Genomic DNA, 24,022 nt, shown 5'->3' on the forward strand with positions numbered 1-24,022 from the left:
CTCAATCTGGGTGGCGGAGGATGAATCTTAGTTGCCTCCACGTCTGAGACCGTCAATCCTCACATCTTATCACGTAGCTTGTTGAGCGTGTTACCGTGGAGACCTAGCACGTGTGAAGGCTTCACGCTATTCTCCTTGGCATCCATGCACAACTCACCACGTGCCCCACCGAGAGCGAGAACAACATTATAGCGACCACGAGGAGGTTACCCCAACGTGACTCTACCCACCCCCCAAGTCTCGCCCTACATTAGTTTCTTGCGGAATGGACTTTACAAATGACTTTAAAATGTGATGTTTGTGCACTGAAAAAAAAAACATTTGTTGGCTCAACAAACATAATGTATGAAAATAAGTAGTTTCTACTCAGAACAGTACATTTTTAGCTTTATTTAATTTGCACTAATGTGTACAACACAAAATGTACATTTTAAGGTAAACTAAGAGTGATAAATAAAGTAAACGAATAATTGTAACTTCTATGGCTTAAAATCCATCAAATGTGTATTTTAAGTACTACTAACTCAAGTACATAACTAAGGTTCTGGGAAATACCCATAAGCCCTTGTGCTTTTACGATTTATGCATGTTTGTTTGATCAAAAGGAACATATGTGGGCGTAATTCATTTATTAAGAATTCAGTTGAGTAGAATTCATAGAGATTTTAGCTTTTTTGTCATGTTATTGATGTTGTTTTACTGTAATTAGTTGTTTTGTGCAAAGTTACCATTTGGGTGATTAGTGTTCCCTTTGGTCAACTTGGATCCTGTTCAACCCTTGTAATTTTAACTTGTGCTTGTGAATGTGTGTAGCTGAAGTGCAGCTTTATCTGCACTTCTTTGACTGACCTCAGTTATTATTATCTTCAGAATCAAGTAAATTAAGTAGAAACAATAATGTTCATTTGAAACGATGTTCTGCTAGATGTTAAAACTTATTCTTTTGACATACCTTTTTAAGTAAATGAAGTTGAATGAACTGATACATTTGTTTACATCTAACAGAGGTTTCCTATTTATGCTGACATAAAATGACTAAGTTGAATTTACTTAAAAAGCGTTATGCATTAAATGCTTCAAGTATGTTTGGAGTAAATCTAACTCGTGATTTTTTTCAGTGTGGTATTTAATTTTTTGTGATTTAAAAATGAAGCTTTTATAAATGAAGTGAAGACTTAAAAACAATCTTGGCTACTGGCTTTTCCTAGAACCTTAGATCATGAAATTCCCCTCAATTACAGGTTCAACCTGTTTAACATCCATATGCATTACTCCTAATCTCCTCCTTATAATCATGATTTACATGAAACAGCATTTTAGATATTTCTAATCCTATAAAAAAATCTTTCTGGTCTAGTCTTGACTTTTTTAATATATTGCATATGGGTTAATATTTCATATACTATCTAGATATCATATTTGAGGTTAAATTTTTTTTCCATGAAAACCCTGTAGGCTATATTTTAATTTTGTCTCTCAGTCATCTTTTATAAAGTGGGCCTTAGTTGTACAACTGTACTCATGTGAAAAGTCATGGGTAGTTTTAACAGTAACAGTACATTATTTATTGTGCATAGGAAGAGAAGGGCATTTATTAAGGAACATATTTTGGCCATGTATTTTATTTCTGAGTGAATCAGTATATTCAGTGAGCATTAAGATGTTGGTGGCAATAGATATTTATTGTCTGGAATATATATATATATATATATATATATATATATATATATATATATATATATATATATATATATATATATATATATATATATATATATATATATATATATTTAGAATGATTTGCACTGATTAATCAAGACCAGACAAGTGAATTATAGAAGTAAATAGGTAAATTTAGCAAAACGTTATCTTAAAAAAGGGATTTAAGATCCACATGTCTAGTAATTTATTTAGTCACAATTAGGTCTGTTTCCGTCCTTTTTGTTCTCTTAAAAGGCAGCACTCTGTTTTACAACTTCTTTGGTTGGTGTAAAGCCCAGTTTGTCCCCTAGAGGGCAGCATTTGCTAATAAAAAACGCCCAGACTCTGTATTACATTTTAACCGAACCCCCACCACGCCTCCCTCACAGTTTCCTTGCAGTCACATGTTCAGGCTTTATAATGTATGTATGCAAACAAACAAATGCATATGCTGTAAATGATTTCTCACTGCTTTGTTTGCTTTACTCAGCATACAAAGCAGTAAGCACAGATATTTCCACCATGTGTGATGAAAGAAGTCTCATTTGCACTTACATTAATGCATTTCTCATTAACTGATTTCTCAGGCTCATATACCTCTATATAAAGCCAGAATTCAGTTTTCAGTGGCACTTAATAGCTGTGTCTCGAATGACGCACTTCATTGTGCTCTTATACAGTCTCTCTTTATAGATACAGCTAACCAGATGTCAGATCTGCTGTTTTGTGACTCAAAAAGGAAGCAGACAGAGAAAGACATCAACGGAAGACATCAATGCAAAAATTACACTGACTGTAGATAGATTTATTTTTTACTCCGTAAGGGCCTGGCTGCTTTAAGTTCCCTTTACCCGTACCATCATAATGTAACACAACGCAATGCCTCCTGCTCACGTATTATGTATGTCAAACGTACTCAAAATGAGGGCCCTGCCAGCCCTTTGATCTTCTTTGCTTAGGCTGTATAGTAGGAAGCTTTTGATCTGTTAAGTGATCCGATCTGTGTTTTTCTTTATGTGTGCGTTTTGCCGGTTAGGTCAACTTTGCGACATTGACATTTACTGTCCATTTATTTTTTTTTATTCATTGTCATGCTGTCAACCAAAGGGCTCTGACAATGGGGGTACTTACTTTGTCTAGAACACTGCGGTACCTTTCAGCCCATATGGAGGCACTGTGCAGTAGACTTTGTTTTTTTCTTCCGTAGTAACTTTTGCTGAACCAGATGTTGTCAACAGATGTCAGATGGCTTTGAGATGTGTTTCTGGTTCTAGAGTGATACACCCACAAAAATATACAAATACACCCACAACATTTCTCTTGGAGAATGGCAGACCAAAAGTTGCAAAAACGGTCACTAAAACATCACAAAAACAAACACAAGTGAGAAGTTTCAGTCTAAATCAGGGGTCCTCAACTGGTAAATCATGACCCAAAAGGGGTTGCAGGTCTGTTCTAATAGGATTGTGGACAACAGGGAAAAACAATGCCAAATTAAAATAATCAAAATGCAAGTAACCCTATATTTGTGCATAGGTAAGGCCGAAACATATTCTATGTAAGTAACTGAACCTAAATGCTTCTAGCTATGCTAGTTTGATTGATGGCATTGTTTAATGCAAGCATGAGTTGCATTCTCAACATTGCCAAAAGGGGGATATAGTGGACATTAAGTGTGGACTGTCCACATCAACAGTGACTTTCCTCTTTCAAGTCAACTACCATCATGGTGGAACAACATTTTGAGGAGAGTATTGTTGCGCAAGTAAGTTGAAGTCATATTCATATTAAAGGCACAGACATTTGAAGGTAATTCTATCACCCCCTTGTGTACTGTGGTTTGTTACCACCACAGTAATGCAAAAACACATGTTAAAGGTATAGTTTACCCCAAAATTCAAATTCTCTCATCATTTACTTACCCTCATACCATCCCAGATGTGTATGACTTTCTTTTTTCAGCAAACACAAACAAATATTTTTAGAAAAATATTTCAGCCCTGTAGGTCCATACAATGCAAGTGAATGGTGATCAGAAATTTGAAGCTCCAAAAATCACGTAAAGCAAACATAAAAGTAATCCAAATGACTCCAGTGTTTAAATGTATATCTTCAGAAGTGATACAATCGGTGTGGCTGAGAAACAGATCAAAAAGTAATTTTTTCACTCTAAATCTCCACTTTCACTTTTACGTCGGAAAGTCACATGTGGTGCAAAAGTTAAAGGGGAGATTTAGAGTAAAAAAGGATTTAAATATTGTTCTATTCCTCAACCACACATATTATATTGCTTCTGAAGATATGTATTTAAACACTCTTATGGATTACTTTTATGTTTGCTTTGTGATTTTTGGAGCTACAAATGTTTGATCACCATTCCCTTGCATTGTATGGACCTACAGAGAGATATTCTTCTAAAAAATCTTCAATTGTGTTCTGCTGAAGATAGAAAGTCATTCACATCTGGGATGGCATAATGAGAATTAAATTTTTTGGGTAAACTATCCCTTTAAGCATGTTCAGCTGGACTGCATGTTGCCAATGCGTTGGCCATGCGCTGCCATCTACGTACGTGTACTACTACATAAAGACAGGTTGCGTGACATGCCCTCACCCTCGAAAGACCATGAATACATTTATGCAAAGAAAACAATATGACCCAGAGTACATTAAATATAGGTTCTCTTGCAGTGATGATGAGCATGCTGAAAACCACACTGTGTTTGTTATTGATTATTAATTGATAACAAATGTCACCGTTTAATATTAAAGGGATGGGTCAGCCAAGAATTACATTTCTATCATCATTTACTGACCCTTATGGCTTTCTGTGGTTCATTAAACACAAAATGAGATGTTAAGGGCCTACAAATTCAGTCACCATTAACTTTCTTTGTATGGAAAAAGATGCTTTGAAATTCAATGGCGACTGAGGCCAACTTTCTGTGTAAGACAGAAAAACTTGAGAGTGAGTAAATGATCAGAAATTTCTTTTTCAGCTGAACTCTCCGTTTTAAGGAAACCTTTGTGATTTTCTGTGAGTTGGCACTGTGTTAAGAAGCCACTTGATGTTCAGTGTAAATCCAGTACAACTGATCTAATTCAACTTAACCTGTCTAACTTCCTCCCCATTTCCTTTTCTATACTTCACCCTACCTCCCTATCTTTCTGTCTCCCATCTTCAGTGTTTCAGGACGTTTTGCTGTAAAGGACCTCCACCTCCCAGACCAGAGTATGACGTGGTTTGCATCGGTCTGACAGGCTCTGGGAAGACCAGTCTGCTCTCCAGACTTTGCAGTGAGGCAACAGACAGCATCGTCCCTACCACAGGTCAGCCCACCATCAGAGAGTAACACCAGACATGTCCTGCAAACACAAACACAGATCTCTGCACTTCCTTTTCACCAAACACTTTATATTCTGATTTTGGCTCAGCAAATGTCTTTGAAATCAAGCTTGATTAAATCTAGGTCAGTGTTGCAACGGAGTCGTATTTATGACTTTATGAAACAGTCGGTAATGTTGTTCAACTTTCATTCACAGGTTTTAGCATTAAAGCTGTGCCGTTCCAGAATGCCATTTTAAATGTCAAGGAACTCGGAGGTAAATATTCTCTGTTGTTAATGAGAATACTACTTTTGTGTGTTAAAATACAATTGGGTACAATTATTTGAAACTACTAGTGAACATTCTTCTATTATTAATTATTCTGAAACTTATTTTATCAACAATTTGAGTGAAATGTTGAAATCCACAAATTTGTGCGAACCCAAAGAGCACCTTGTGTGTTTATTGGAAGCAAGGAAATCAGACTTTTTGTACACATTTATTATTATTTTTTTGCTTATTTATTACTGACCTAGAAAATTGTGCAGAATCTTCCATATTTCTTATTCATTTCACTGCATAAAATGTATTTGTTTGAATTTTTCAAAGTCCTAAAACTTAGATTAGACTTTTAGATCCCACTGTGTGTCACAGTTAATTATAGCCAGTACTCACAGAGACATCTGTAAACAGCATTTCAATCCATTATTTCACATCTAAATGTTTGAAAAGTAAATGTTTGCAACATCTGACACATCTTAAGGAATGTTATATGACACAGATGTTTCATGAGGACCTGACCAGAAAAGACACAAACTCAGTTCTTTGATGACTAATGGTTTTCTCTTCAAGGTAAATTGAACAACCGGTGCTTAGATGCGGCACGCAAAGGAAATGTTTCTGATTTCACTCGCTCGCTGAACCCGTAGCCATATTGTCTCGCATAGCATGAGTCATGGTCTTAAGCTTTGAATCTGTCTCTAGAATGAGTGATGATGGGAATAAGAGGGTGTTGAAGATGCAGGGAACACTAGGAGAAGGGAGGGATCGGTTTTTAGAAACTTATTTATATGTGTCAGAAAAGGTATATTAGTATTTCTCATTTAACATTAAGTTTGATTTACCAAAAATGAAACAATTTACAACAAATGTTTTTTAGGATTTTAGATACAATAATTGCTAGAATTTATACAGCTATGCAATTCAATGACAGCTATAAATTCATTGGCAACATTTCACAATAAGTTTCTATTTGTTACATTATTAAATGTGTTTATCACAAACTAACAATACCAAATGTTTGGTAACACTTTACAGTTCCATTTGTTAACATAATTTAATGCATTAGGTGGACTAACAATTAACAATATGGGTCATATTTTAAGAGCGCTAAGCGCAGCGCTATGCCATAAGTCATGAGCGCAAATCAGTGGGCATGACCGTGAATTTTTGATATTTGTGTGCAAGAATGCGCTAGATCTAGATGCAAGTAGGTTTGGTGAAATCGTCTGCACAACGCACATGGGTTGGATCAAATGTAATTTAATCTGGTTCTTCTCAAGGATTTCCACAATCTGCGTCCTATTATAGTCCATACCCTGTCAAGCACCAGCAATATAAACAAAGACAGCTCATTCATAAGAAGTTGGTAGTATAAATGGACTATACGAAATTAATTAGAAGAATAGAAAATGTACAATAACTACGTTCTTGATGAATGCCAGGCATATACATATATATATATATATATACACATTTATATGATATTGACACGCTCCTTTTATATACAATGAAATTGTGATTCTCTTCTGAATTTGGATATAAACTCAGTTAAATTATAGGGAATGCAAGTATTATTAATCATTTGCATCTACTAACAACAAATCATGTCTTGTATTAACAGTGATTGTATCGGCAGGTACTTCACTTCTACCAGTTGACAAAAATGTAATGCATTTATTCAAACACGAAAAAAAAATTCAAATGACATTTTAAACAAAAATGAAAATATAATCAAAATAATGAAGTGGTACAAAATTCATACCAAAACACCCACCTACAATACACCCACAGTTTGCGCGCGTACACCCACGTACAATACACCCACAGTTTGCGCACGTACACCCACCTACAATACACCCACAGTTTGCGCGCGTACACCCACCTACAATACACCCACAGTTTGCGCACGTACACCCACCTACAATACACCCACAGTTTGTGCACGTACACCCACCTACAATACACCCACAGTTTGCGCACGTACACCCACGTACACCCACAGTTTGCGCACGTACACCCACCTACAATACACCCACAGTTTGCGCGCGTACACCCACCTACAATACACCCACATTTTGCGCACGTACACCCACCTACAATACATCCACAGTTTGCTCGCGTACACCCACCTACAATACACCCACAGTTTGCGCACGTACACCCACCTACAGTACATCCACAGTTTGCTCGCGTACACCCACCTACAATACACCCACAGTTTGCGCGCGTACACCCACCTACAATACATCCACAGTTTGCGCGCGTATCCCACCTACAATACACCCACAGTTTGCGTTCTTACATATGGCACTTAGAATTAGCGCTCTCACAAAAGATGTTAAGATGTTGCACAAGGTCGTAGCGTGTATCGCTGCACTTTGCGCACTCACGAAAATAGAGCCCTTATATATGTTTACACCATCTATTAATCTTTTTTAATGTTTGTTAATAAAAAGACTATATTTTATTTTGTGTTTATGTTAGTTTAAAACTAATGTTAACAAATACTTTGGCACAAATACTCTGGAACCTCCACGTCTGGCCCCTGGACAGGATGCGGAAGATCTAGTGGATCTACCACCTGCAGTCGTAGACACGATCAACCAAGCCAGAGCTCCCTCCACCAGGCAACTTTACACCCTAAAGTGATGCTTGTTTGCGAATTGGTGTTCTTCTCCGCCGAAGACCCGCAGTGGTGCGCAGTTCGGTCAGTGCTTTCATTCCTGCAGGAGAGGCTGGAGGGGAGGCTGTCCCCCTCCACCTTAAAGGTGTAGGTAAACACGACTTGATTATCAGGTTCCTGAAAGGTGCCCAGAGACTGAACTGTCCCCTGCCTAGCCTGTTCCCCTCCTGGGATCTCTCTGTGGTCCTCTCGGGCCTTCAGAGACCCCCCTTCGAGCCGCTTGATTCAGTTGAGCTCAAGGCCCTCTCCCTGAAGACAGCCCTCCTGATTACGTTAGCATCCATCAAGAGGGTTGGGGAACTGCATGCATTCTCTGTCAGGGACACCTGCCTGGAGTTTGGTCCGGCACATTCTCACGTTATCCTGAGGTGGCGACTGGGCTATGTGCCCAAGGTTCCTACGACCCCCTTCAGGGACCAGGTCGTGAGCCTGCAACAAACTGCCCCGGAAGGAGGCAGACCCAGCCTTCTCGTTGCTGTGTCCGGTACGTGCTTTGCGTATATATTTGGACCGCATACAGAGCTCTAGATGTTCTGAGCAGCTCTTTGTCTGCTTCGGCGGACAGTGGTAACGGAACGCCGTCTCCAAACAGAGGTTAGCTCACTGTGTCGTTGATGCTATTTCCTTAGCTTATCACACCCAGGTCATGCCCGCCCCCTTGCGGGTTCGAGCACACTCTACAAGAAGTGTGGCATCCTCGTGGGCACTGGTCAATGACACCTCCTTAGCAGACATCTACAGAGCGGTGGGCTGGGCAACACCCAATATCTTTGTCAGATTTTACAATCTCAGGGTTGAGTCGGTTTTGTTAGGTCCGAGCCGGTAGAACTCAGTAACGCGGCACAGCCGACCGGGTGTCCCACTTGCACACAGCCTTCACCAAGTTGATCCAGTGCACCTTCTATCTCAGGTTAGCCACAAAGCGTCACTCCCTGGATGTTCTCCTCCCTAGACTTCTGGTCGGCGAATTCAGCGGAGCAAGGTGCTCTGTACTGGGGTTGGGCTCAACGGGCTTAGTTCCCTTTTCAGGCAAACTCCCCGTGATGTATTTCCCTTGTGCAGCCTCGCTGCCCCCGTTGCCGTGCTTGTAGTTTCCCCCCTCATTAGGCTGGACCTACCACCGCGGCATTTCCCACGTACGGCTTCACAAACCTTGTAATGTATTTGCCACATGTTACCTCCCCCTTGACTGGGCAGGACGTGGCCTCCACAGGGTCTTTCCCCCTGAAAGAATAGGACCGGGAAAGACCTCCTTCACCGACGCATTTCATAGCATTAAGATAGCCCCAGCCGCTTCACGTCTTATGTGAGAGACATAGTGAGAGAAAAGGCGCGGCTGCCAGGTTTGCTCCCATGCTAGTCATGTAGCGCCTGTTCCCCCCTCAGGGGTGCGGGGAACCTAAGCTCTGTATGTGACACCTCTTTGGGGGTGTTGGGGAGGGCTTCTTGCATCCGACACCGTTGCCTCTAGCACGCAGTAGCCTGTTTGCACCTGTCTCAGCAGTTCACGTAACACGGTCAGTGCATGGCGTTTTTATATGGGACCTCTTGTGTCACTTCATTCGACACAACGTCGAGTGAGTGACAGAAGGGGAACGTCATGGTTACTGTTGTAACCTCATTGGCTTTTTCTCAGGTTCAGAGGTACGTTTGGCATCCCAGGAAGACCCCTTGTGTCACTTAATTCGACACAACGTCTTGTGCCTTTCCTCGGGGAACGGAGATTACAACAGTAACCATGACATTTAAATACTTATTAAAAATAAAAACACATGTACATGATCAACGAACGTTAAATATAGTTACTACACAGTGACAGTTCTGCCACCATGCCATCCTTATTGTTGAGTCCTAGTTAGGGTTTAACAATATGGAAAAGGATATTCACTGTAAGCTATTATTACACAGTTTTACATTAAGGTAAACAATATTTAATTGATGTAGCCTTTGAATTTTCCTTGAATATTTTCCTTATTAAGCACTTTGGAAACCTTTCCTCTAGACCTCTAAAGAGTTCAGCTCGGTGTCAGGGGCCTGCAGAGTGTGACCTTTGTTTCCCCAAAAACACCAGTGTATGGTTACGGCTGGGATATTAACCTTGAACCTTATGCGGAAAGCTCATGTCACAATTTATTGATGGAGGTTGTGCGCTGGCTTGACACGACCACTCTCGTGTCTTTACTGCCATGGCCATCGAGGCGGTTTACCGTTTTCATGTGTTATTGCTTGGTCTGACCGTCTGGCTCATGTTTTGTTTCTGTATGAATGATGTCAGGAAGCCAGAAGACGTTCAAAGTTCTGTGATGTCTGTGTGCATTTCCCATCAGTGTCGCGATGACACCCCGTGTGATCTGCCGGGCTGACAGGCGCACCAGCGAGGGTCCTCCACATGCTCACATTTACCATCTCACAGCGGCCATCTGAAAGCACTTAGCAAGCTCTCTCTCTCTTTCTCTCTTTGTTTCTCTGGACCTCAGCCATAATGTAATGATTTCTGTGAAAATGTGCTTTAGTTGCATTATCACATGAGATTGTAATGCAGCAGCCCGTTACTGATAAAAACTCTATTTTGTTCCGTCACATTGTTCTCGTCTTAATGCACATGTTTATGTGTTGGGAATTAAAGTAAACCACTGCTTTTCAAAGGCCATCCTCTTCTCAAGACCTCCCAGAGCTTTTATATTTCATGGCAGCCAGTAGATGGAGACTTTGAGCAAAATTGTAGTCACACCATAAGGAAAGTGTCGGTGCAGATGTGTGACTAGTGGGATGCTGAGTGTTTTGGAAAAGCAAGGTTATCTAGTACTAAGGCCACAGGAAAAAAATATTGGAAATTGGCTGCATAGGGTAAGCAATTAAGTGTTCAAATTTGATAGTGCTTGCTTTAAAGGGATAGTTCACCAAAAAATAAAAAGTAATTCATGATTGAACCAAGATGAGGGTGGATAAATAATGATTTCAGTTTTGGGTGATTTATCCCTTTAAAGGCAGCCGCAGATCAAACACTTGTTAATCAGATGAGTCAGTCTCGACCATGCCCTGTCTTTTTGCATCACAAATAATTATTTGAGCCTCAAATTGTCTAAACATCTGCAGAAAACATTAGTATTTCTCTGGAAGGGTATTAGTAAGTGTGTTTGCTATTGCTCTCAGGGATGCATGTCAGTTGTTTGAAAATCATTGGTGAACCTTACAATGGATGATACCTAATGAGAACAGGAAGTATTACGCTTTCCATCATATACTGTGATGATATCGGGGAGTTGAGCTCTTCAACCCAATCTGAAAGGTGGAGTCTGTTGCAAACTTGAACCTAGCACTCTAGAACTGTTTTAGTAGTGATAATTTGGTGATGCGTGACTAAGAGCCGGAGTTTGGAAGTGGAACCATTCAACTCTCGGGCAGTGTTTTTAGCGGACAGCAGTTGTGGAAAAAAAGTATTGCACAGCTGCTTAGTGTCAAGCAAATAACTTATATGATTTGGCCGATCTTCAAGAGCTTTGAATAAAGCTGTCGATTATTCACAGACATTGATTTAAAGGAATATTTCACCCCCAAAAAATTATTTCTGTCATTATTTACTCATCCACTCAAATACTCTTAGTGCCCATTGTTTCAATGTTATCATAAAATACAATAACAGTATGTAATTGGTGCATATTATGAAAGCCTATAACTTGTTAGCACATTAGAACCATGAATGCACAATATAAACAATACAAATTACACATTTTCTACTGCGTATATACTACTTTTAATAAAAGTAGAGTAGTCAAAACAGCTTCTTTTATGCCTCCTACACACTATACGACTTTCAAAGACGTCGGATCTTGGTACCGTTCATATTGCACTTGTCATGGAAGTCGTAGTGTTTTCAAATTACATGAGGAATCCGTGATGGGGTGAACACATTACAAAACATTTCCCTATTGACAAATCTCCGATGACTCCAAATTACGTTTCACAACAGAGTACACGCGAGAAGTGATACGAGTTACGAAAACAAATGCATGATCATACGTTATGCATTTCAGAATAAGATGTGTATATTTTAATCGCCTAAAGGCATCATATATTTTATTGGTCACAATTTGAAAAGTACCTTCTAAAAAAAACCCTACCTACTTGCTTACCTGACTGTCCAAAAGAATTTGTAATTTCTCTCCAACTCTTTCTCTTTCTCCACCCGGTTGTGCTACAGTTCAGTTAAAACATTAAATAGGCACTGGTGCTCCTGCCAATGCTCCTCAAATTTTTCCTCCATTTCCTCGGTCCAATAAGACTTTCTTGATACCACAGCCATGCTAGTTAATGTTCTGTTTCAGGTACATCAGGACTTCTCCCACTGAAACTTCCTGTGCCCCGTTTCTTGCTCTCTCATTGGCTCTAGGTCAACGCTCCAGTTGTCTCAATCAAAAAATTTCACATATTGTGATTTGGAATCGCAGACAGGTCCAGATATTTAACAATCTAGATATCTCGCTGACATCGGTGACACGTCTGCACTTCTCTCAAACCGCTTCTTTTATAGTTCATACATTGCGATTGTCGTTCTCGGGAGCAAGCTCTGATTTGCCTACAATTTCAGGCTTTTGTTTGCGATCTCCACAAAACTGTCGGCAAGCGAAAATCGGGCTTAAAATCGTGTAGTGTAAACGTCACAGTTACTGTTGTAAACTCCATTCCCTGAGGGAGGGAACAAGACACAAGGGGTCATCTTTGGGAGCCTTGCATACCTCTGAACTTGAGAAAAGGCCAATGAGAAATTGGCAGACAGAACGGTGGCAGAGCGCAGTTCCTGCAGCACGTCAGGCTCGGAACTTCCCAGGTGCAGATCTTTGAGTGCCTTGGCTTGTTGGACCTGCAGGAGAGCCATTGCATGATGGGCGGAGGTGGCCTGTCCGGTGGCGCTGTAGGCTTTCAAGGTCAGCGATTAAGTCATCCTACAGGCTCTGGAGAGGAGTACAGGGTTGGAGGTGGCCTGTCCGGTGGCGCTGTAGGCTTTCAAGGTCAGCGATGAAGTCATCCTACAGGCTCTGGAGAGGAGTACAGGGTTGTACCGCCAGGTGGCGGAATTCTCGGGACACAGGTGGATCGCAACTGCTCTGTCCAACTGGGGGAACTCCATGTACCCGTGGACTGCCACGAGCCACCCGGGGAGCATGCCGGCGAGTGGCTCGTGGGGATTTACAAATCACCTTCATCTCCAGCCGGGTTGTCCTCAATACTGTGGGAAGGAGCGATGCCGGGGGCAGCTTAAGTTGCATTCACCTTAAGGAAGGACAGCCGTGACCGCAACGCTGCCATGGTCATGTTCTCACAGTGAGTACATGAACCATCCACAAACGCCGCCTCAGTGTGATTGCTGCCCAGGCACACGAGGCAGCGTCTGTGGCCGTCGGTCTTGGAGAGATATCGACCGCATCCAGGAGCTACACAGAGGCAGAAGGGCAAACAAAAATATGCGTCCTGAAAAGGACGTTGAACGCCTGCCTGTGTATTGCTCTTTTATGAGCGAAAACTCAAATTCTTTTAGAGAAATTTAAACTCTTGTAAGGAGGGGAAAACACTCTTTCAGACAATGAAAGCACCCAGGGGCGTGGACTGCACAGCGAGCAGAGAGAGAACGGTGAGTGGAACAGTGGTGAACTTCAGCTTGCTGTTGCACAACCTCACGGCTCTGAAGAAAAAACCTGACTGACAGACGTACGCTTGCTTCCCTTTATACCCGTATGTCCGGGGGCGGAACATGCAAATTCTGCCTGCCCATTCTCATTGGCCTTTTCTCAAGTTCAGAGGTACGCGAGGCTCCCAAGGAAGACCCCCTTGTGTCACTTAATTCGACATAAGGTCAAGTGAGTGACAGAAGAGGAACTCGTCATTACTGATATTGTGTGAATTAAGAATAAGACATCAAGTCATTGGTAACACATTTTTATGTCATATTAGTTGATGTTTTGCATGTTGTCTTGAGCATCCTCATATTTACATGCTCCTTTCAACTCCTCCCCAGCAGCGTGACCAGTGTCTGAATGTTAACGGTATGTTGTTGCTCCGCTCTTTGATTTCTTTTTGACTATGAGCAAAAAAAACAAGAAGCACTTCACTGTGTCTGCTGGTGCCTTTAAGATGCCACCTTTCTGAAAACCGGATGTGAATTAGATTAACTTTATATTTTCTCATATGGCATGCATAAAGATGAAAATTTCATCCTGGACTTATCATCACATATGTGTGCAAGGGTTGATGCACATGAAGCATGCTTGTAATTAATGCAGCGCATTCCATTCAGAAAACTCACAAGCACAAGAAGTATAGAGAAACTGGGCTCTGTTTTTTCACGATTAGGGTACAGGCCCCTCAGTGACTCACTTTAACCAAAGCCATGCTGCGCATTTGCACACTTGTGTGTCTTGGTGGCCACATTTTTGTACCCCCAAATTGCTGTGCACAAGAGAAACCATATGTTCACTGTAAAAGTGGGCCCATTTGAACTGTGCTGTAGACTGGCCATCAGAACAAACCATTTTAATATGCTCTCAGGGTTGACTTTAAAGAAATACTGTTGTGTCGAACGCTCTTCATTTGGACACGGCTTTTCCCACAGCCCTCCCCAAGTGGGTGTGCGAGTTGGCATGCATTCTTGAAGTCATAAAAATACATAATGCAATATCTGCAATGATTTTTGAAAGAAGGCTGGGGTCCTCTCCAAATGCATTCCAGCAATGTTCGAATTGATGCTGTGTCGAAATATGCTGTTGTCTCTTTCACACTCAGTCGCCAGAAAGTTTAGTTGAACCTCTCATTGTCCATTTTCCTCCATTTTTAAAGCTGAACTGTGTAATTTCTACCCTACTGGCATCACCAAACAGAATTGCAAAACAAAATAAACTGACCCGCCTTTCAATGGTTGTAAAAATGTATAGTCCCTCCCCAAACTCACACCATTGGTTAAGTCAATGTTTCTGTGTCGGGTTGGATGGACCACTCAAACGTTTTGATAGCACCTTAGAGATACAGTGTTACATAATGTCTTCCATATATTTGTCTCTGCATTTTAAAGGAATCACTTTTTTAATGGGTGAGTTTACCCATTTATTCACCCTCATATTTTAAACCAGTATGACTTTCATTTATCTGTGGAACTCAAAAAGAGAAATTTTAAGGAAGATTGCCACTGCCCCTTTATCAATACGATGAAAGAGAATGGCGACTGGGACTATCAGTCACTGGCATTCTGCCTAACATCTCCTTTCTTGTTCCATGGAGGAAAGAACGTCTGAATTATGCCTTTAAACTGGGATACAAGACTTTTTATGTTGAAAAAGAAATCACACGTTTGTGTTGTTTTTGCCATGGGCACAGTCTGATTTATGTCCAGCAGGAAAAACACCTTTTTCTGTGAAGGTGTTAATATGTGTATTAAATGTTATGACTTCCTCACTGAGATTCTGACAGTGTACATTTATGTGTTTTTGTTGCAGGAGCGGACTCAATTAAAAAGTACTGGAGCCGGTACTACCAGGGCTCTCAGGGGGTGGTGTTTGTTTTGGACAGTGCTTCGTCAGAGGAGGATCTGGAGGTGGGACGTACAGAACTCCATTCGGCCCTGCAGCATCCTCAGCTTTGCAGGCTTCCCTTCCTCATACTGGCCAACCACCAGGACAAACCTGCTGCCCGCTCTGTAGAAGAGGTAACCTAATTCTCACCTAATACTTCCCTTCCTTATCCTGGCTAACTACCAGGACAAACCTGCCAGCCGCACTGTACAAATGGAGACCAAATACTGAATTTGGACCATTCCTAAGTCAATGGTCTTTCTTGCATCTTTCACAGTTAATAAAAGACAAAGTGATATTTAATAAATTGTATTGATATATTTTGATCCTTGAAAAGCAATTGTACCACTGATATATAATAGATCAGTCATTGTATACTTTTTCTGAGGGTAAAAAACATGTTGAAAAGTAGGGATGGGACGATATGATTATCTCTCGATTTGTTTCAATATACGATATGAAGTTCACAGTTCGATATTATCTCAATATGATAACACTTAAATGACAAAGTATGGCAGAATGTTTTTTTTTTTAATGCTTGCGCAAAATGCACATTATAATTTCTCATCAAAATAAAGTTATTTTATACACAATTTAAATGCTCAAAGTTTAAAAAAAGAGTTTCTCATATACCTTTCACTATAAGAAAAGATCACAAACAAATAAGCCTTAAAAAATTGTGAACTACTTTTAGGCAGATCTGGTGCAGAATAAGCAATAGAACTGAACAGAACCTGTCCCAAAAAAGTATGTGAATATATACTAAAAGCCAACAAATCTATCAGTAAAACCAAGCGATAGATAGATAGATTATGATGTTTGACGGATCATTTCATTTATAATCACATGGACAGAAAACAATGTTTCAAATTTCGAAATATCGAGTTTGGCCTCAATATGGTTCGTAATGTTTTTTTGGTTTGCTGTATATCGAAATTAGATACTGTATATCGTCCCATCCCAATTGAAAAGTGCCGCATTTAAATCCGTCTCCTTTTATGCAACAAGAAATGCGTAGATATTTGATAGATAGGTCAACATCTGAAACTATGTGTTGCCAAAGCCATCATTATTTATTTTATGAAATTCAATAATATGTGAAGTCTTTCAGCACTTTGACAAGATTACATAAAATGTCCATAGTTGGCAGTGTTTCTTTGAGAAAACAAAATTCTGGACATATCAGCGAACGTTGCAGCCTTAGTTCAGCACTTTTTCAGACGCACAGCTCCCATATCAAAAACTTATATGAATATTGAGTGATCTACGTGCTGGTTTGGGAAACAGGCTTTCCTCCTTCCTCAAATTACTTATGACGATATAGGAGAGTGAGAGAGAGATGTATCCCACCTTCAGTTTTTTTCCCTTATGTGAATAGAGCAATTTGTCTTGTTTTTTGCCACATGGATTTTTAAATTCTACAATATATCTTTGCTTGAAGCCCAGGTTAGCCCTCGTGTAAGTCCAGCCATGCAAATCACTAGTCTGCACAAATGATAACCAAATGCACACGTAACATTCATCTAATACTTTTTCACTTAATACTTCCCTTCCTCATACTGGCCAACCACTAGGACAGACCTGCCACTCGCTCAGCACAAGAGGTTACCTAAAACTCACCTAATACTCTTCTAAATGTTCATGTTCAAGAGGTTCCAGAGGCACATGTACAAAATTATTATTAGTATTATTATTTGGTTACCTAATACTCCCCTAATACTTTCCCCCATCACAATGGCCAACCAGCTCCAAAGAGGTAAAAATACAAAGAGGCCTAATACTTGCCTTATATCATGTTCAAGAGGAAATCTAATACTCACTTAATACTCATGCTCAAAAGGTAACAATACAGATACAAGAGATCGTCTAATACCAATGTTCAGGAAGTTAGCCTAAGGTCATAGAGATCTACCTTTTTTAAAACATAACATTGTCCATCCAAAAACCACACACAGAAAACCCTATTTTACTAAATACAACATTATACCTTGCAAGGCAGAACTGACACCAATGCATGTATTATATTACACATATACACAAGATGAACTTAACATCAGGCTCAGGATCACTTTGCATACCGTTTTGTATTATTTTATCATGTAAAATTACACTCAGAATTGAGACACTTGTATCATTTTGGGATCTCACACGCTTTATATCTATCTAGAGATATTTTTTTGGAATATACAGAAAACAAAAAGCCTAAATATTACAGCCATTCTGCTGTTTCAACTGAGGAAGTCCATGTGATATCCAAATTAACAGGGTCAGGCCATTGTCTTGGATAAAGCTCTTTTAGGAATATTGTGTATTGTAAAACTAATAAAATAGCTGCCTGATTACCCTTGTTAACCTGCCTATTTAAGGACTGTTAATGATAATTGCATTAGCTACTGCTCAGTGTTGGCCTCTGGTTGGGGAAGTGGTGTTTGAGTCTCAGAGGGTTTGCTTGTTGTTTGCAAACACTAACATGCCACAAGACATTCTCCCACAGATCTGCACCACTCAGCTTACCCACTTTCTCAGGCTTTCCCGACAATAAGGCATTGTACTGTTGGGATCCCAAAGAACTGGTGGTGTGGGGAAACACTACAGCTGTTGTCCCATCTCATTAGATTATATTCATTTTTCTGATTGACCTATTAGAGATTCTTTCAAACATTGTTTTAAAAGCAAGTGGCATCAAAATTAAGATGAATTACAAACTGCTGTTGTAATAGCAAACAGCTGGAATATTCGGCATGTCTCTGCTGTCGCATTTCTATTTTAATGGTCCCCTTGTCACTTTTTATGTTTGAAGGATTGAGTTACTCAGACTGTTTGTCTTTTCCTGAATGATCTGGTGTGTGTGTATTATTTGGCTGATACCATGCAGATTGGTTTGTGTCCGTATGTGAGTATGCGTGTGCACGCATCTGCTCTGAGTAGAGAATTGGTCCACGGGCTGCAGGGTATCACCCAATGCACAGAGCACTAATTAACTGGCTGAGAAGTGGTCTCGAGTGTGCAGTAAATATCTGCCTTTGGAGAATAACACATCCCAGTTCAATGATGTGTGTCAAAATGGGGCTTTTCAGTTGGCAGCCACGTTCACTCCCCTTGCTGGAGATAGAACTTCGGTTACACAAGACATGGATGAGATAGAACCTGACCAGCTTGTTTTCCATTAAATTGCTCTCAATTGATTTCAAACTGGATCAGCTCTGGATCAAACTGGATGGACCTCCAATGGACATTTTTAAAAAAGGGAAAAAGTTTCACAGTGCAGAAAACAGACAAAAACTGTTAAATTGAGTTAAATTGGCTTTTTAATATACACTCACTAAGTATTTTATTAGGAAGACCAGTACACCTAGTTATTAATGAGATTATCTAATCAGCCAACTGTGGCAGCAGTGCAATGCGTAAAATCATGCAGATATGAGTCAGGAGTTTCAGTTAATGTTCACATCTACCATCAGATTGGGGAAAAATGTGATCTCAGTAATTTCAACCGTGGCATGATTGTTAGTGCCAGACAGAGTATTGTGCCAAAAACAAAAAACAACCAGTGAGTGGCAGTTTTGTGGGCGGAAATGCCTTATTGATGAGAGGTCAACATAGAATGGCTAGACTGGTTCAAGCTGACAGAAAGGCTATGGTAACATAGATAACCACTCTGTTCAATTGTAGTGAACTTAATAGAATCTCAGAATTCACAACATGTCGAACCTTGAAGATGATGGGCTACAAAATCAGAAGACCATGTCGGGTACTTTATTAGGACCATAGTGTTCCTAATAAAGTGCTCAGTGAGTGTATTTATGTAGCTATTGCTTGGTTAAACAAGGGGTGAGCCCTTCAGTATGTCCCACCTCAACTTTCTGTTTCAGTAGGAAATCAACATCAACACTAAAGAAAACTGTCTTCGTCAAGCGATTTAATAGGGTCTTTAAAGACAATACTTTGTCTGATCTTAATTGACTATCAACAATCATGTGGCCACTGCTGTACCTTCATAAAATGCATCATTAGGACATTTTTAAATTGAGTCAGGATTGAGTGCCGGGACATATATTGCAATGGTTGATATTTGAAATGTGATTATTTTGGTAGATAATGCGACTGATTTTGGACTGGTGCATTTATTTTCTGTATATTGGACATGTTTATGCCCCATATCATATCTTGAGATTTCATAAAGGCAAGTTGTATCACCTGAGCCTCCTCTTCTAAACCCCACATATCAAACCCAGCTTAACCAGCCATTTATCAGAGCACCGAGGATCTACCAGAGGAAGTTGGAGCTTACAGACTGGCGACATGACATTAGACAGCTTTGTCTTGTTCTTCATTGGGATTCTGAGACTCACTTCCTTAGAATGTTGTCTGACTTTCGACATTTGCACATAAATACTTTGATTTACAGTAGGTTAGTCTTACGACATGATATTCACCCAATGTGCAGTAAGGTTACCATCCGGTCTTGCAGAAAAATGTGAACTCATAAGTGAACCATTAGAATAAAAATGAATGATTGAGCATGTTGTGATTTTGATGGGTGTTGTGAATATAAGTGAGAATGGAATTTCATGACTGCATGGGCATGAGCTCACTCATCTAGAGTATAATTTTTCCCAACTTTATTTGAATTGGAATTGTTGAAAGTTGGGAGATGAAGGGTTGGGATTTGTTGGCTTGAAAAATTAGGATTTCAAGGGGACCCATTTTCATGGAATGCTAGATTGATTCCAGTGTTTTCCTCTGTGCCTTATGAGGATGAGACAAAAAATAGTATACTTAGGACCTGTTGAAATGTATGAGTGTGAGAATAATACAAGTTATTAACAATGTGGCAACAGGGACCTATTATACGGAAATTTAATAAACCAATGTGCGGCAATCTCAACAATCACATAACAAATAACACTGTATTTCCCCTCCTTGTGTAAACTTGAGCCAAGATGACCATTGGCTACTATTAAGGTTTCTCAAATGGACAAATATAGTCGTCCAAATGATGTTTTTAGGACTGAGATTTTAAATGAAATGAGGCATTAATTTTCTTGCAGACCTGTGTCTCTATCATCATGTTATTTCACTGTTGACAATTCTGAGCCAAATGAGATGGGAAAAGTTGTGACAAAACAGAGTTGATGAAGATCCAATTTAGAAGTCTCTTCAGTAAAAAAAAAAATATTAGTTTGGACATGATACTCTTGAAATAAATTTAAAGGTACTGTATTATAATGGCTATGAGAACTTAGTTAGTTCGGTCTTGGCGGTCTGGATCTCCTTCTGCTGCTGCTGGAGATGAAGTACAAAGACTTGATACTACCGAAAACATACACTTTCTCTGTCAAGCATGTAAGACGTGCTGTTGTTGCTGCACAATTATACATGCATACAATTCCCCTGAAGCAGATCTAGACATGTGGTGCTGGAGAGGATGTGTGTTTCACTGAGAAAACTCTTCTAGCATGCTGTAGTAAGACGGGCTTACCTGCAAACATCTGCCAATTTAAATGGAAGGCAAGTTGATTGGCTAACAGATGATAAATTAAAGAACTTATCGTCTTATCATCTTAGGCCATGGAGTGTGCAGCCAGTTGGCAAACAGATTAAACGTTCAAAGGACCTATCAGTTTATACCATTGATAGTTTCATGACTGAACTTAAAATTATTTAGCCAGTATGTACACTTAAATTGTACATTAACACAAGAATAGACTGAAGTCTGATCCAAGAGGTGATGTTAGAGATCGGCTCAGTTGAGTCAGTATGGAACTGGAATCTGTGCCGTGCCTTGTCCCTCCTGTGGTCACACAGCAATCTGGGTTCAAACAACAGACCCATTTGTTGTTTTCCTTTGGGGCTTAGAATTCGCTTAGCGGACATTGGCATGGTTTTAAGTGCTAGGTGCCAAGGCCAATGTCTGATCAGCAGGAGAAACACCATTCTCTCTCATACCACACACACACACACACACACACACACACACACACACACACAAAGACTCACTCCACTGTCTGGTTGTCTGTCTGGCTTTACACCCCTTCCTCCGTCTCTTGTGCTACTTGCTGTGGGAAAGATTGGTGCTTTCGATTTTTGCTCCTTCCCTCTCTCAGAATCAGAGATAGAAATAGACAATACAGTAAATAAAGAAATATATAGGAACCTCTCTCTCTCTCTCTCTCTCTCTCTCTCTAGCTCTCTCTCTCTCTCTCTCTCTCTCTCTCTCTCTCTCTCTCTCTGCATTTTGACTATGCAGAGATGCTGGAACCTAGAAAGCGCAAGATGTGGACCGGGGGTTTTAAACCATTCCTGGAGTTTCCCAGCACTGCAAATTTTGGATGTCTCCCTTATTTAAAAAAAATTATGATAGCAGCTCCCCCCATGCAGAAATGGAAGGGGTTTTACCTTTAAAAGAACTGTGATTTTACCCTGCCTGACCCACACACCTCTCAACTTTTCCTGCGGCTGATCTCACTGGGTTGTGATTTAGAGTAATAATAAAATTACAGCGGTTCTGGAAGTAGACAGGGCACCCATAACATCTGGCTTAATAGAGTTATGACGGATAGAGATGCACATCAGTGTTTCCCAAAGGATGGCTGACTGAGAGTGAGAGATGCTTTGCAGAAGCAACGGCGCAAAACGCAGTGGGCCGCCACAGTCTAGGTAATTAATGGGAAACACTCTGCACATAGAATCAACATGATTGGAAGAGGGACACAGACCTCAAGCTTCAGAAATTATGACTGGACCTGCTTCAGATGATTTATATCTTTGAGCACTCTTGACACCTTCTACCTTAATGTATGCAGGAACTGTCTTTCCATACACAGAGGAATGGAAAGCAAATGTATTTGGTGGTATAAAGCTCGTCTGCTCTCCTCTTGTCCTCATTGACCCTCCTGACTTGCTTTTCTCCTCTTCGATACACACAAACCGTTCTTGCTCAATGATGCTGTCATTCCAGAATTTTTCTTTCTCACTAAATGAATTTAGCTATACAATGTAATTCTATCGCAATGTGGGTTTTTTTTTGTAACATGAACGATGGGCCAACATTGAGCAGTAGAACGTACAACATACCTTATGACACTTTATGCAAGTGGTCCTGAGTGATTTGTTGTGTATCCCTAAAATACATGGGAGAAAAGGGATGAGGAAAGCCTTAGAGAAGTCATTGCCATCAGGCGCCATCAATTGAATGTTTTTTGGGGGAGGAATTTTTTCTCGCCTGTCCTGAAAGATGTGTTTGAGACATGCAAACAAAGGCCATCTTGTGTGCCTGAAGGAGGCTAAACTGTGATAGAACTGTCTGGTAGGGTGGACTCTGTATTCTGTCTGGCCTTGAAAGAAGCATGCTGGCCAGAAATTATTGTGTGGCCCGGCTGGCTGCCTGACTCAGGGCATTTTGCTGAGAGAGGTCATTGGTGCTGCCACATGGAGCACATCTGTCTGGTGGCAGTGCCCATTATCTGAACAACCACCATTCGCCTGCTTAGGGACCAAATGGTCTTGAATCTTGGATAGATAATGCAGTCGAAGTAACAACATTCTTGCAGTCCAGTTATGCTACTTATGATAATATGCTGTATCGAGACTACAACATGCAATGCAAAGAATATGTTGTCATCAAAATCTTAATAGATTGTTGTTTGTGGTGTTCACACCACATTACAGGGTAGCATCATGTGCTGGAACATCTTGTATGGTTTCAGTGATGAAAATTAGCAGTTGCACTCTGATCAGATATGCGTTATCTACGGTCTGGCAGCTGATGCCAACCGTCTCTATAGAACAGTCTGTACAAGCAAGCCAATACAGTAATATGTCAGACACAGGCATTGACAGGAAGCGCTCCAGGGGATATGTGTGATATCACCTAAAAATATTTCACATTCAAGCTATAGTAGTGCCGCAAAGCATCTTTTTACCAGGACACTGGGACCCGTTTCTATCCAGGCTGCTCACATCTCGTAATGAAGTATTTTTACCTCTACAGATCCTATTTGGCCTGCAGCATCCACTCTAATTGAATTGCTACCCTCATGGGCAACTATTACTTTTGCCAATTAGGTATTTGTAACCAATTTGGTTTGCAGTCCTGTGAGTCTGAACAGTAATTCTTGGTTAGCATTTGAATTTGTCTGAGCAGGTCTGTTTACAGCTCTGTAAGCACATTAGAAGGATGAAACCACGTAAGCGAGATGCAAATTGCATTTGGATGACTGTCTATTGGGGTAGAATCTACATTTTGATTATTTTCAATGAATCACTACTGATATGGCCTGGGGCTCGTGGGTTGAATTATGTTTAGGTAAAGTGTTGTGAAGATATCCAGGGGAGCAGGTTGAGCTCCTATTAATGTGTTCCTAATGTTGTGGAGTCAGACTCGGTGAGTTATGAGCTCTCCGAACTTCATTCTTCATTCTTCAATCATCACCATAACCCAAACACATGATTACATAATAGCTTACCA

At 40.3% G+C, this 24,022-nt stretch overlaps 1 protein-coding gene across 1 annotated transcript in view; it reads left to right on the top strand.

Moving 5' to 3' along the window:
- LOC127635997 (ADP-ribosylation factor-like protein 15) overlaps nt 1-24,022 on the top strand; it is a 65,901-nt gene that overhangs the window by 25,122 nt on the left and 16,757 nt on the right. Inside the window, exons 2-4 of the mRNA XM_052116342.1 lie at nt 4,887-5,031; nt 5,245-5,304; nt 15,478-15,686. Of these exons, the coding sequence (XP_051972302.1) occupies nt 4,887-5,031; nt 5,245-5,304; nt 15,478-15,686 (414 nt within the window). The remainder of the gene's footprint in view (nt 1-4,886; nt 5,032-5,244; nt 5,305-15,477; nt 15,687-24,022) is intronic.

This window comes from Xyrauchen texanus, chromosome 43, assembly GCF_025860055.1.
Source record: "Xyrauchen texanus isolate HMW12.3.18 chromosome 43, RBS_HiC_50CHRs, whole genome shotgun sequence".
NCBI classification, from domain to species: Eukaryota; Metazoa; Chordata; class Actinopteri; order Cypriniformes; family Catostomidae; genus Xyrauchen; species Xyrauchen texanus.